The sequence below is a fragment of the Thamnophis sirtalis genome, unplaced genomic scaffold, assembly GCF_051295495.1.
Source record: "Thamnophis sirtalis isolate CommonGarterSnake01/CBP01778 unplaced genomic scaffold, rThaSir2_p1.2 scaffold_4, whole genome shotgun sequence".
NCBI lineage: Eukaryota > Metazoa > Chordata > Lepidosauria > Squamata > Natricidae > Thamnophis > Thamnophis sirtalis.
The window spans coordinates 11065626-11078254 of NW_028261384.1; the positions used below are offsets into that span (position 1 = coordinate 11065626).

Sequence of the window (12629 nt, forward strand, 5' to 3'; positions counted from 1 at the left end):
CCTAAGTACTTTTAAATACAAAGGCACCAAATTACTTAGAACTATGAGAAATCTGTTGTCAATTCAAAGATAATCAATAGAGACTCATGTGTTACCATAATTGCAAACATGAAAAATATATTTTAAAAAGAAAGCCAAACACATAGAAATGATTTTAACATTTTATCTATTCAACAAGTCTTTAAAACCAGATAAAATTGCAAGCTAACTGGAACTTATGCAAACTTGCTGAAATAGCTACATTTGAATTACTCCTAAAATGATGAATATCCAATTTAAAATTAAATGGATTAAATTAACAATAGATTAACAATAACATTTTAAGACTGACACTTGAATGAAATAACTGCCTCCATAAATTCCATTTTGCATATTTATTCCATAAAAATTACAAATGAAGTATATATATCACTGCAGAATATGAGTGAATTCAATCTAACTGCGGCAGGAACACACATAACATTAATAAACTGCTTAAAATACGCAGATTTTAATATTCAAACACATCTGGTAAAATAAATGGAAGAATATCTTACACCACTTGAGAGAACAGAGTGTTTACTCTTACCAGAAAGTGCTATAATTGCACAACATTTAAAAAATAAAAACAACCACTAAATTTTAAGGAAACATCATTTAAAACTACGTTTATTTTAAACATGAGATAGTATTAATAAAACAGCATAATAAAATAAGTACAAAATCTTTGCTTCCTTAATTTAAACATGCCACAAGCCCTTCTTCCTTTACATTTTAATTATGATTTTGGTTGAATACTGCAGATTATTAAAACTTAAAAAAATTAGGAAACTATTTTGCAATATAAAAAGTAATCTCTCTGGTCTACCTTATAGTATAAAACATAGTTAGTTTAATAATAAAAGATGACACATCCTAAACAGATGCAGTAAAATTTTCCTTTCCTGCTTCAACTGTTCTTCACTCTTCAGCAAAACAAGAGAAAACAAGAATTCAACAAAGTCCTGATTAAATAATCCACAGGCTGGAAAAGCTCAGACGAAGGCTTCAAAAAATTTGAAGCAAAATAAGGCATTTTACTTAGAGTCAAGTAAATTTATATGTAGATTTAGTTAAGGGAAAAATTCACTGTCAAAATAGATGCTAGAGAGAGATGATAGAGATAGACAGACAGATTACAGATACATAGATATATAATGAATAAACTTGTTAAACAAGCCTCAGGTATGTGAGGCAAATAATTTATTTCTGGCAACATCAAGTTATGATAGAAGTACATAATTTCAGTATTCGTCTCATGACAAACCATCATTTTGATATAATCATGCTTCGTCACATATGCCATTATGTTATGTAATAACATAAACCAATTTGGTCTAGTGGTTAAGACACCAGGCTAGAAACCAGGAGACTGTGAGTTCTACTTCTGCTTTAGCCATCAAGGTTGGCAGGGTGACTTTGGGCCAATCACTAGGAGAGTGGGTTCTAGTCCCGTCCTAGGCACGAAAACGCCTGGGTGATTTTGGGCCAGTCAGCCAAATCCACCTCATAGGGTTATTACTATGGGGAAAAGAATAGGAGGAATGAGTATTATGTAGATCTTTGGGATGCCTTGGGCAGGTGGGCCTGATTCTGTGCTAGGCCTCCAAGGGTCTCCTCCACCCCAGAGATCCTGTGCCCCACCTAATGACCTGCACATTCATTTAATAGCTCCATCACGGAGAGCAGGGATTTGCTTAATGGCCATTGTGGTATGAGATCCTAATGGCAGGCTCCATTATGGTGGTATCTCAAGGATTACCTGTAATGCATTATAATTTCCAGTCTGCATATATCTATTTTATACAATACCCATTACGACAAACACCGAAAACCAAACCTATTTAATTGAGCTTGGTGTTCTTGCAGAAATCAGTGTAATATTTAAAGAGAGAAGTGGCATACAAAAGGATATGAATCATAATCCAGTGTTTGAGTGAGGACTCCAGTCAGAACAAATTCTGCACCATGAACATCTGCAAAATATCAAAAGAACATACAAATATGATGGATATTAATATAAAATTTTAATCAGTTAGGGAAACCTAGCAGCTGGATCCCAATAAAAGATGGCTAAAAGGCAGATGGTGCATTTGACCAGATTAAATCAGTGGCAAGTCATATCCTGGGCATCTGCCAGATGCACCCAAGCAGTGCCTCGGTTAACAAATAAATATACCACACCTAAGAATTCTCTTGGTTTCAAGTCATAAAATGACCTTGCACAAAAGTCAAATGTTTTTTTCCTATTCAAACTACCTTAGTAGTCTGTTTAATGACTAACAATAGTATTAGCCTTTCCTAACAGTAGGTTTTAAATGGTGACTGTTAAACTTTCATATAATTGTCAATAACAGCATGTTTGGCAACTCATTTCAACTTTTTATTTTCTATTCTGTTACATTAATCCATCTCCCTTTCACACTAATATGTGTAATGGCATTTAATTTTGTTGTACAAGGTGACATGATAAAGTAAACTTAAGCTCAACTTGGAACAAAATAGTACTTACTATATTTGATACTCAGTAACTGTCTAGAGATGCTGGGAATCAGGCAGCATATAAATTTAATAATGATAATCATCCTTAATATTAAAAAAATGTTTGTTATTTCTAATTATTAACAGTGCAAAGAAATATAATTAAATTATAATTTGCAACATTTTCAGAATAAGAAAATGACAAAAAAAGAAATATTTCATTACAGAATGCACGAAAATAGAATACAGTTCCTGACTTACAAGCACAACTGAGCCCAAAATGTCCATTAATAAGTAAGGTAGTTTAGTGAGCTTTGCTCCATTTTACAACATTTCTTGCAACAGCTGTTAAGTGAATCACTGCAGCTAAGTTAGTAACATAGATGAATCTAGCTTCCAAATAGATTTTGCTTGTCAGAAGGTCACAAAAAGTGATGATATGACCACAGGACCCTACAACCATCATAAATATGTGTCAGTTGCCAAGCGTCCAGATTTTAATCACATGACCATGGGGATGCTGCAACATTTCTGAATTTGAAAATGGTTCTAAGTTATTTTTTCCAGTGCCACTGTAATTTAGAACAATCACTAAATGAATGGTTGTAAGTCTAGGACTACCTGTATTTTATCTGGCCAGAAGGAATTTGCCAAAGTAAGACTGAAATGGAAATACTGTCTGCAGGTACTGTAATATTTTTTTCCTATCAAATTTTTTTTCCAGCAATCTCTTTAAAATCATCCCAATAGTCAATTGTTATGTAGGCTGCCAATCCTATCTATTCTTGCTGCCCTGAAATGAAAAATAGCAGTACCAAAATTGTTCCAAGCATCGACTGTTTCTTATGGCCAGAACAATTTATCCCAAAATTGTCCTTTTGGATCACAGCCAACTGTAATGTTCAAATGAAACTGCATTCAGGCTTGAAATAAAACACAAATAAATAGGTAATATTAAAAAAGAAAGACAAAGGCACAATTATTATCTAATCCATTTCAAAAAGATGTTCTGGCTGTTAATATTGATTACTGCATTAATATTTAGATGTTGTATTTATACTGAATATTTAGGTGTTGTATTTATACTTTTGAAAATAAATAAGACAAATTAAGAGCAGATTCATGTAAATTCATGAAGTGGCATGTGGCTTGGGGCAACTGTAAAAAAATTAAGAACTGTGTGATAAGCAATATATTCATCTCTACATCCTAACCACTAAGTATGCCTTTATTTATTTATGAAATCTAGATGCTGCCTGAATCCGAAGCGACTCTGGCAGCTTACATTAATAGCAAACAAAATTTGTTGCATGCTCCTGCCAACACTCTGGTCACATCCTAAAACCAAAGGGCAGCTGAGGCTTGGGACAGAATTGTGCCTGAGGGGCTTCTCATGACCAGATTCACATGGAGGAGGAGATGCAAGGTTCTGAAAAGGATAATAAACACTTTGAGCACTGCTGGAGAAAAAAGAGGAATGAAGCCAACGAGACACAATTCAGAGCTGCTACCTCTTGGCAATAACAGCAGCAAAATACCATTATTTATCAGCCCTTATTGCGTCCCATAGTGTCACTTGGTGGCTCTGTTCGGGATCACCCGGTCCTTCCTGGAACATGAAGGCTCAGGTGATCATCTTCAGAGTCACGTGAAGGAATTTGATGGACAGATCGCGAAGATTCATTCCCAGTTGAAACCTAAGCGTGGTGCAGCTCGGCGTGAGATGCCTAAGGAAAGGTCTTACATGGTTTATCTGGGAACAGTTCAATTCTGTTGAACCTGACGAAATGGACACCTTCCTCAATACTATCAGTGCAACCACCTGCCAATTAGATCCCTGTCCCTCTCCTGGTCGGTGAAATCCTCCAGAACAGCAACAGCCAGGTAAGTTCAGGTAATGATAGAGGAAGGCACATTTTCAGGACCTTTTAAGGAAGTATTGGTTGCCCCCTCCTCAAAAAAAAAAAAATCAATGATTGATTCTACCTGTCTGGACAATTTTCGTATAGTTTCCCATTCTCCCTTTTAGGGAAGGTGGTAGAAAAGGTGATTTGCTTGGCAGCTTCAGAGGGTCCTGGATGAAATGAATTATCTCGACCTCTTCCAGTTAGGTTTTGGACCTGGGTATGGGGCAGGAAAAGCAAGAGCGGGATGGAGATAGTACATTCATCATTGCTCTCCTTGACCTCTTAATGATTTTCTATACCATTGACCATAGTATCCTTTGAGGCCAGCTGTGGGATTTGGGGTTGGGCTGCGTAGTTTTCACTGATTTGGCTTCTTCCTCCAAAGCCAGTCCCAATCGGTGTTGCTAGGGAGAGAGAGATCCAGTCCACAGGGCTTGGTACTCTCTCCACTCTTTTTCAACATCTACATGAAGCCCTTGGGTGAGGTCTTTCACCATCATGGGGTGAGGTACTAACAGTTTGCTGATGATATTCAAATTTCCATCTCCATCCCAGGAGACCCAAGCACTGTCTTGAGGCTGAGAGGGTGTGGATGAAGGAAAACAGAATAGAACTGGAAGGGACCCTGGAGGACACTCTAGTCCAGCCCCCTGCTCAAGCAGGAGTTCCTATACTATTTCAGATAAGTAGCTGTCTAATCTCTTCTTAAAACTTCCAGTAATGTAGCGTCCACGATTTCTGAATACTATTCCACTGATTAATTATCCTCACTGTTAGGAAGTTTCTCCTTAATTCCAGAATGCTTCTCTCTTTGGTTAGTTTCCATCCACTGTTTCTTGTCCTGCCCTCTGGTGCTTTGGAGAATAAGTTGACCTCTTCTTCTTTGTGGCAGCCCCTCAAATACTGGAACACTGCTAACATGTCTCCCCTAGTCCTCCTTTTCTTTAGACAAGCCAAACCCAAATCCTGCAGCTGTTCTTCATGTTTTATTCTCCAGACCTTGATGTTGCTCTTCCCTGAACTTTTTTCAGACATCAGCTCGACCTTGGTAAGAGTAAGCTTTGGGTGCGTTAGAGCTTCCAGCTCCAGGATTTAACATATTTAGTTCTGGATGGGATTTGTTCTATCACTGACATACCCAGTGCATAATCTGGTAGTTTTCCTGAACTTGCAACTCCTCCTCAATGAGCAGGTGGTGGTCATGTTTAGGAGGGCCTTTGTGTTGTGCACCAGTTGCACCCTTTTCTGGATTGGGACTCCCTGTGCTCAGTCACCTCATGGTTGGACTTCTACAATGAATTCTACATGGGGGTGCCCTTGAAGAGTATCAGAAGCTTCAGCCATTGCAGAATGCAGCTGTGCAGGCAATTCTCATGTTACACCACTGTTTTTGCAAGTTTAATAAATAAATAGCAAAACAGAACCAACCGTTAAGAAAATCCTATGCACAGTTTTAGCATTTGTATTATGGTGAAGCTCTGGAGTCTGAGAGAGCATGATGAGGCAAAATGCAATACATAAATAAATCCCAAATGTTTAAACATGTAAGTATCACCTAAGGACAGTAAGGACCTACCTATGTTCCTGGTAAAGTATTCACGACATAAGTGTAGATCATTTTCACAAGAAATAAGGATAATCTCTGACAAGCTCTACATTAAAAAAAAAAGGAACTGAATTAGTTGATACAGTTTACAGTGAAATATTCCATAAAAAGATAGAGATAACACCTACCTTATTTTGTTTGTGTTCCATAACTGTTCTGAAAGAAGGTTGTTTAGATAACAACTTGCCACCTGCCGACTCCACAATAGATTTCATAGTATATAGGCTAGGACAAATTCCAGGAGTAATATAGAAATATTTCCCCTAAAACAAGAAAAGTTCAAAGAACATTTACATTTTACCCATTTCTATGTATGTATTTAAAAGTATTTATATGTTTCTACTTTTTTTTAGGGACGTTTACAGGCACAAAAGCCTTTGTAACAAATACGTTTTTTGTCTTAGAAAATGTATTTATGGACTTGTTTGATCATGGAAAATTGTGATTTTATGTGACCCTGAATGGTAAGAACATATATGGAAGATGTATGAGAACGGGCTGCCACAAGAAACGTATTTTCTCCAACATTGTATATACGAATGATCAACTAATCCCCTACAAATAAATGTCTATTCATCTATGCAGATGATATAGCACTGGGTTCACCAGGATCAACTTTTGATGAGATAGTTGGGAGACATATGGTAGCATTGAAGAATTAGGATGATATTGCACCATCAACAATTTAAAGCCCAACCCAAACAAGACCCAAGTGTTGCTTTCCACCTCCGAAATCAAGATTCAATGGAAGAGTTGGATGCTATGGGGCAAGGGAACCGACTATAGCCCTGTCCAACAGCAAAATATCTCGGTGTGACACCTGATAGGATGCTTTTTTTTAAAACCAGCCTTGCCTGAACTCTAAAGCTAAATCTGCTCGAAAAACAGAATCATCAGGAAATTGATAAGCTATACATAGGTAATGTAACCATCTATGTTGCGCACATCAGTATGCTGCTCCAATGTGGCGTTTCTCTGCATATACAAAATAAGTTGATGTAGCTGTCAATGAACAATACACATAGTGACAGGTGGTCTCAAACCTACACCAATTGAGAAAATGTATCCTCTCGCTGGCATTGCCCCAGCTAAAATCAGGGCAGAAGTAGCTGAGAGAACTAAGCAAGAGAATGATTCTCGATATTCTCTAAATGGCCATGTGCCCCGAGCCCGCTGGCTCAGATATAGGAACATTATGGCAAGGGGAAAAAACATTATTGGGGGTACACAAGAAACAAAACTGAATTAAAAGATGGAGGAAGTAGACCACTGAGCAAGAAATAACAGTAGAGAATATGGCTCGAGGATATGACATCCCTTATATGACACGGAGGACCCTGACAGTTGGACTGCCTAAATTTAAGACCAATATGCTCAAGTGGTGTGAATGTGGAGAGACACAGAGCCTAGCCCATCTGCTGGTATGTCAGCTACTACCAGAAACATATATAATGACTTCTTTTTGGCCAACAACAAAGCCAAACAAGTGGTCTTGTTCTGGCAGTATAAAGTTTGATCTAGATGTGAAAGAAGATGGGGCACATATCCATTCAGAGAGTCACAGAAAAGACAATATCTACATTTATTCATGACCCATGTGGACTTTTGCAAAAAAAGAGAAAAAGTTGAACTTATGATTTTGAAGACCAGATAGCATAGATTATAGAAAGAAATGAAGATAAATTTAGAATTGTACTTATAACTGTTATAAAGATCAGAAGTCATTTTTTGTACCTTTTTTCTTCTACTTTGACTTTTTTCTTTCCACTTTTAGCTTTCTCTTTGATTTCTATTTTTTCTTCCTTATTCTATAATAGTTTATATTAGTTTTTACTTGCGTGTGTGTGTGTGTGTGTGTGTGTGTGTGTGTGTGTGTGTGTGTGTCTATATGGGGGTGTAATGCTTGTAACTTTTTTGCCAAGCAGAAAATAATGCATCCTTTACACTTTAACATTTTAGAAAATTTTTAATAATGACTTCTCTGTTCACTATTTTGTGGAAACTCTAAATGAATCTTGTGCTCTAGAATGAAACCTGACTAGGAACATTTCCGGCAAATAGGTGGTTTTAGTGCATAAAGTACAATTGATTGATTTATTTGAAATTGTTTGTTTTATATGCCACTCTTTCCTTCAGAAATTTATGAGGTTTCCAAGGGATCATTCTCCCCTAAAACACCCTTCACTATGAGGGACGTTGGGAAGACACTGAGTGACTAGCCCAAACACATTTATTTTTACTTTCTGATTTTTTTATTACATTACCAGGCTGCTTAAAAGCATTTGTAACAGAATATGGCAAGTGCTCTGACAAAGTTAATTGGCTTAGAAGCTAGAGTTGTCAACCATACAATTCTTTCAACACATCCAAGAAAAATGTGTTTAAATTAGACATGTGATCATAGGTGAGATGCAAACAATGCTCTGAATCACCTTTTCTCCTACAAATCCAGTTTTGAGGCACAATCCTACCTGCTAGGACTTTTTAACATGTTACTAAAGCTAACAGTTGTTCCTTTAAACACAAATGGAATGCTCCACAAATCAAAATGTCACTAGATAATTTTATAAATGTTGCAACATATTAGAAGTTGTTTATACAAGCAATTTCCTAGTAGGTCTTGTTTTCAATTAATTCTCCATCATAAACTTTAAACAAAGAATTCACACTGCCACTAAGAGTCAATGTATAAAACTACCATACATATATTCTATATATAGAAAATATATAGATTTTTCTGAAATTAACTGTCCCTACAGAATTTTTCTGGAGAAGTCATTGATTCCACTTTATGACTTCCTAAGCACAATAGTCATGCCACACATGTCAAACTAAGACAGTGACTTGTGACTGGCTGGTAAACAGAATTAATAAATAAAGGACAATATTTCTGGCTCAGGATTGAAATGTGGGGTCCTTGGTGCTTGCTTGTTTTCTTGCACATGTCATTATCCTAACTAGGTAACATCATCAGTGCTAGTAAGGGGTGCTGTTTGCTGTCAGTTTATATTCTGGTGACTTGCCTGTCTGTGTGGGAGAGAGCAGTCTTAGAGATTATTTGGTTGGGCTGTTTATTAAGCAGGCTCATTTAAACACACTGCAGCAACACAGAATAGCAGAAAAAGGAAATGGAGCATCTATACAACACATTTCAACCAATGGATAGCCAAGCAACTTTATCAGAAAGTCCCTGATCATTCAACCCAATACAGCACAACCTACACACACCCTAAAAAGAGTTACACTGCCATACATCAAGAATATCTTAGAAACCACCAACAGACTACTACAATCACATGGAATCAGCATAGCATTCAAGCCAACTAAAGCCCTTCATAACATCCTAAGCCAATCAAAAGACCCAGCAACTCCAGAAGAAAAAACAGGAGTCATCTATAACATACAATGTAAGAACTGCAACAATCACTATGTAGGACAAGCAGGCAGAAGACTGGCTGAACACATCCATGAACACCAACTGTCAGTCAGAAAACATGATGAACAAGAACAAAACACAGGTATCTATTTAAAAAAAAAAGAAGTATATCAGCTGGTTACAACATGCTTTGGTGCTTCTCTTCCATTAATTCATATTAATTCAAATATCTTAACTCAAATGTTTACCATATTAACATCATTATACCTCCAGTTTTAATTACCTATAGTTATTTAAACATCCTTCATCCAGCTATACCAAAGAATTAATCCATAACACATGCTGACATTTCATTTACTACTTATAAAGTCCTCTATTTACATCAAATCCTCATATCCTATTTTAGCTGGACATCCATAATATTTAGTTATATCATATATCATAACATTTTCCCAGTGTTGATTAACATTTGATTGTATGTATTTTATTTAGTTTTTATAATAGTGATAGTTATTGTAATTAATACTCTTTATGTATAATCCAGAAATGTTTTCTCATATCCAATTGTTATTTATCATATCGACTCCACATTATATACATTACTATCAATATCAATTATTATTCAGCTATATCTGTTACAAAGAGAGCAATTAGATTAGCTAGATTTCTTCAATCTATCAGCCAATTCCACATTATATACATTACCATCAATATCAATTATTATTCAGCTGTATCTATTACAAATTAAAATAATCAGATTTAGCTAATTTTAAGTTATATTCTTGCATCTGTCAGCCTGTGTCCCTCCAACAGCAAAATATTCTTAATCCAGTTGCCATTCGTTGAATAAATTTACCAAATGTTTTTATAAGCAAGTCCAAACAAAAATATCTTAGCACCTTTTGGCTCTGAATGTCAGTGATGTAATAATAATGTTGTCCCGGGCTTGTAAAATTTTTCAGATTGACTTTAATTCTCCAGGGTGGAGTTTCCATTTCTCCTGCACTCTGTCTCTTTAAATGAATCTTCTTTATGGCTCCCCCCCTCCTTTCTTCCTCTGAGATAGACCAGACGCCATTTCTCACATTTTCCATTTGTATTTCAGGAACATTCAAACATTCAACAATCTCAGTTTTTCCTTCATATTTTAAAATCATATGATCCAGTTTTCTTTCCAATTTTTGAAGAGAGTCAAAAAGCTCTTGACATGCAGAGAAAAGAATCTGAAATGAGGCTTCAGACGCCATGATGTGTCGTAGTTAGAAATTCCAAATATAAACACGCTGAAAACTGTGCAATCTTATCTGATCGTAAACACAGCCAGGTAGTAAAGATGTCAGATCGTGACAGGCTAGTTAGTAGAAAGTTGACTTTACGATCCACTTAAAAAGAGTCAGTGAGGGGGGTTGCCGAAGCATTCCTTGAAGTATTTAAGAAATAAGGTAGCCACCAGCCATAAATCCATTAGAAAAAGACCAATTCAGCGCTAGATTCTTCTATTTTATGGTTTCAATTAGTTTAGGCTTTTAACGCGGACAGTCTCTCTTGAGTAATAAAATCAGCTTACCAGATGACATCACTTCTGCCATTCTTAGGGGCAACCTGCAGTTTCAGTTAACACGCAGCTAATCCAGAAAGGAATTGGCACGAGGAGTTAATACCCCCCCCCCCCCGAGACTTTGCGGGTGTCTCTGAGGTCCTGGGTCTCTCCTCATCTTCACTGTCGTCTCCGGGACAGCTAGGGTTCAAAGAACCCGTCCAAAAATCCTTCAGAATAGAGGAATTTCAGGAATAGCCTGAAACTCCGTCTTCTCACTGCTAAGCCCCGCCTTCTTCCCAAATCCAAAAATGCCAGGGAATTTCTAGAAGCATGTCACTCTGACAAATCAGCCATCAATAGACACATAGACCTTAACAACATCTACACACTATGCAAAAGGGAAACTTTCCAGCATCTCTCCCTCAGCTATCAACACTCAGATCAGCACAAATTAACTCCAAGGTTAACTTCAGACTAACAATCAAGAAACTGCAAAAGAGCCATCGGTAAACAGTCCAACCCAGTCTCCGCCCCGACCCACAGCACTGATGATGCTACCTAGTTTGGTTGATGAAACGTCTGTAAGAAAGCAAACAAGCTCAGAAAACACAGAGGATCCCTCATTTCATGCTACAAATATTCTTTTATTAGTAACACTAATGCAGTTCTAATCCACACTGTTTTTAGAAACTAAAAGCATGAATTCCAAATAATTTTGGAATTATTGGTTATTTGTGCTTGGATATATATGTAGATTCACTTTTGAAGCAAATGGTGCCCTGCTTAAGACATTAAATTCTATTTCCTTTCCAACTTGGTTTTCTGGTTCCCAATTTCTTTCAGGTTAGTCTTCCTGTGGGTTTTTTTTAGATTAAATGACATCGGTTTCTCCCTCGGAATTATCCTTAAAAATCTGTTTTTTGTTTTGTTTCTGTAAACTATGTTGCTGATCTTACCCTCCAATATGTGACGATATATGAATCTGTAGCTCTCAGTAAGCAAACAGAATTGTACCTTAAAGAGTGGTGCTGCATGCGCTCTCTTTAGAGATTCTTCCAAACTGAAACAGAAAAGGACTTCAGCCTCTGCATCTCGGAGCAGGTAGCTTTGTTCTTCTATAAAAAGGTGTAGGTGGAGGGAACATAACTTTAATTTTTCAAAACAGGAGATGGTGAAAGCATTTACTCATTCTTAAGAATTATTCTGAGAAAGTTTGAGATGCTTAAAAGTCACCTTACCACTAGCAGTCAAAATACTTCACTTTAAATACTTCACTGATGTTCACTAAATTTACAGAGTGGAAGATCACCCATTGGATTGACTAAATAAAATTGCATTAATGCCTTTAAAGCATGCATGTAAAAACTGCAAGACAGGAACTTCTTGGATTAGGAGTATAGTCACTAAGCAGTGCAGCATGAAGTGCAACATCACTTGATCACAATGCTTACAGACAGCCATCATGGCAGTATGAGTTGCCATCATAAGCCCAGGACCATGCTAACTGTTAAGAGGCAGGGAATGAGGAATGCTATGGAAGAAAGTGGGGGATGTGGCCAAGTGCTATAAAGTGCAAATGGACTGGTAAAACTACGGCTAAGTGGGAGGCTGCTATGGGCGGGCAGGCACTATGGAAGGCGGATGAGTGTTAGAGTACAAGATCCCTGGGGATAATTTACCAGATCAACTTATGACCTTCTC

General features: G+C 37.0%; 1 protein-coding gene across 4 annotated transcripts in view; it reads right to left on the reverse strand.

Annotated features, from left to right (window-relative positions):
* Positions 1-361: 361 nt before the first annotated feature.
* Positions 362-12629, reverse strand: part of PAXIP1 (PAX interacting protein 1) — a 33360-nt gene continuing 21092 nt past the window's right edge. Inside the window, exons 17-22 of one of the 4 annotated variants that reach the window (XR_001313607.2) lie at positions 11943-12043; positions 6141-6275; positions 5983-6058; positions 4486-4619; positions 3315-3422; positions 1930-1994 (exon numbers count right to left, since the gene is read on the reverse strand). Coding sequence is in view for 1 of the 4 variants with exons in the window: in XM_014067460.2 (XP_013922935.2) it covers positions 1066-1077; positions 1930-1994; positions 5983-6058; positions 6141-6275; positions 11943-12043 (389 nt within the window). In the remaining 3 variants the exon portion in view is untranslated. Of the gene's footprint in view, positions 1078-1929; positions 1995-3314; positions 3423-4485; positions 4620-5982; positions 6059-6140; positions 6276-11942; positions 12044-12629 lie in introns of those variants that run through there. The other 3 variants (XM_014067460.2, XR_015696314.1, XR_015696313.1) reach the window with 3 other exon arrangements.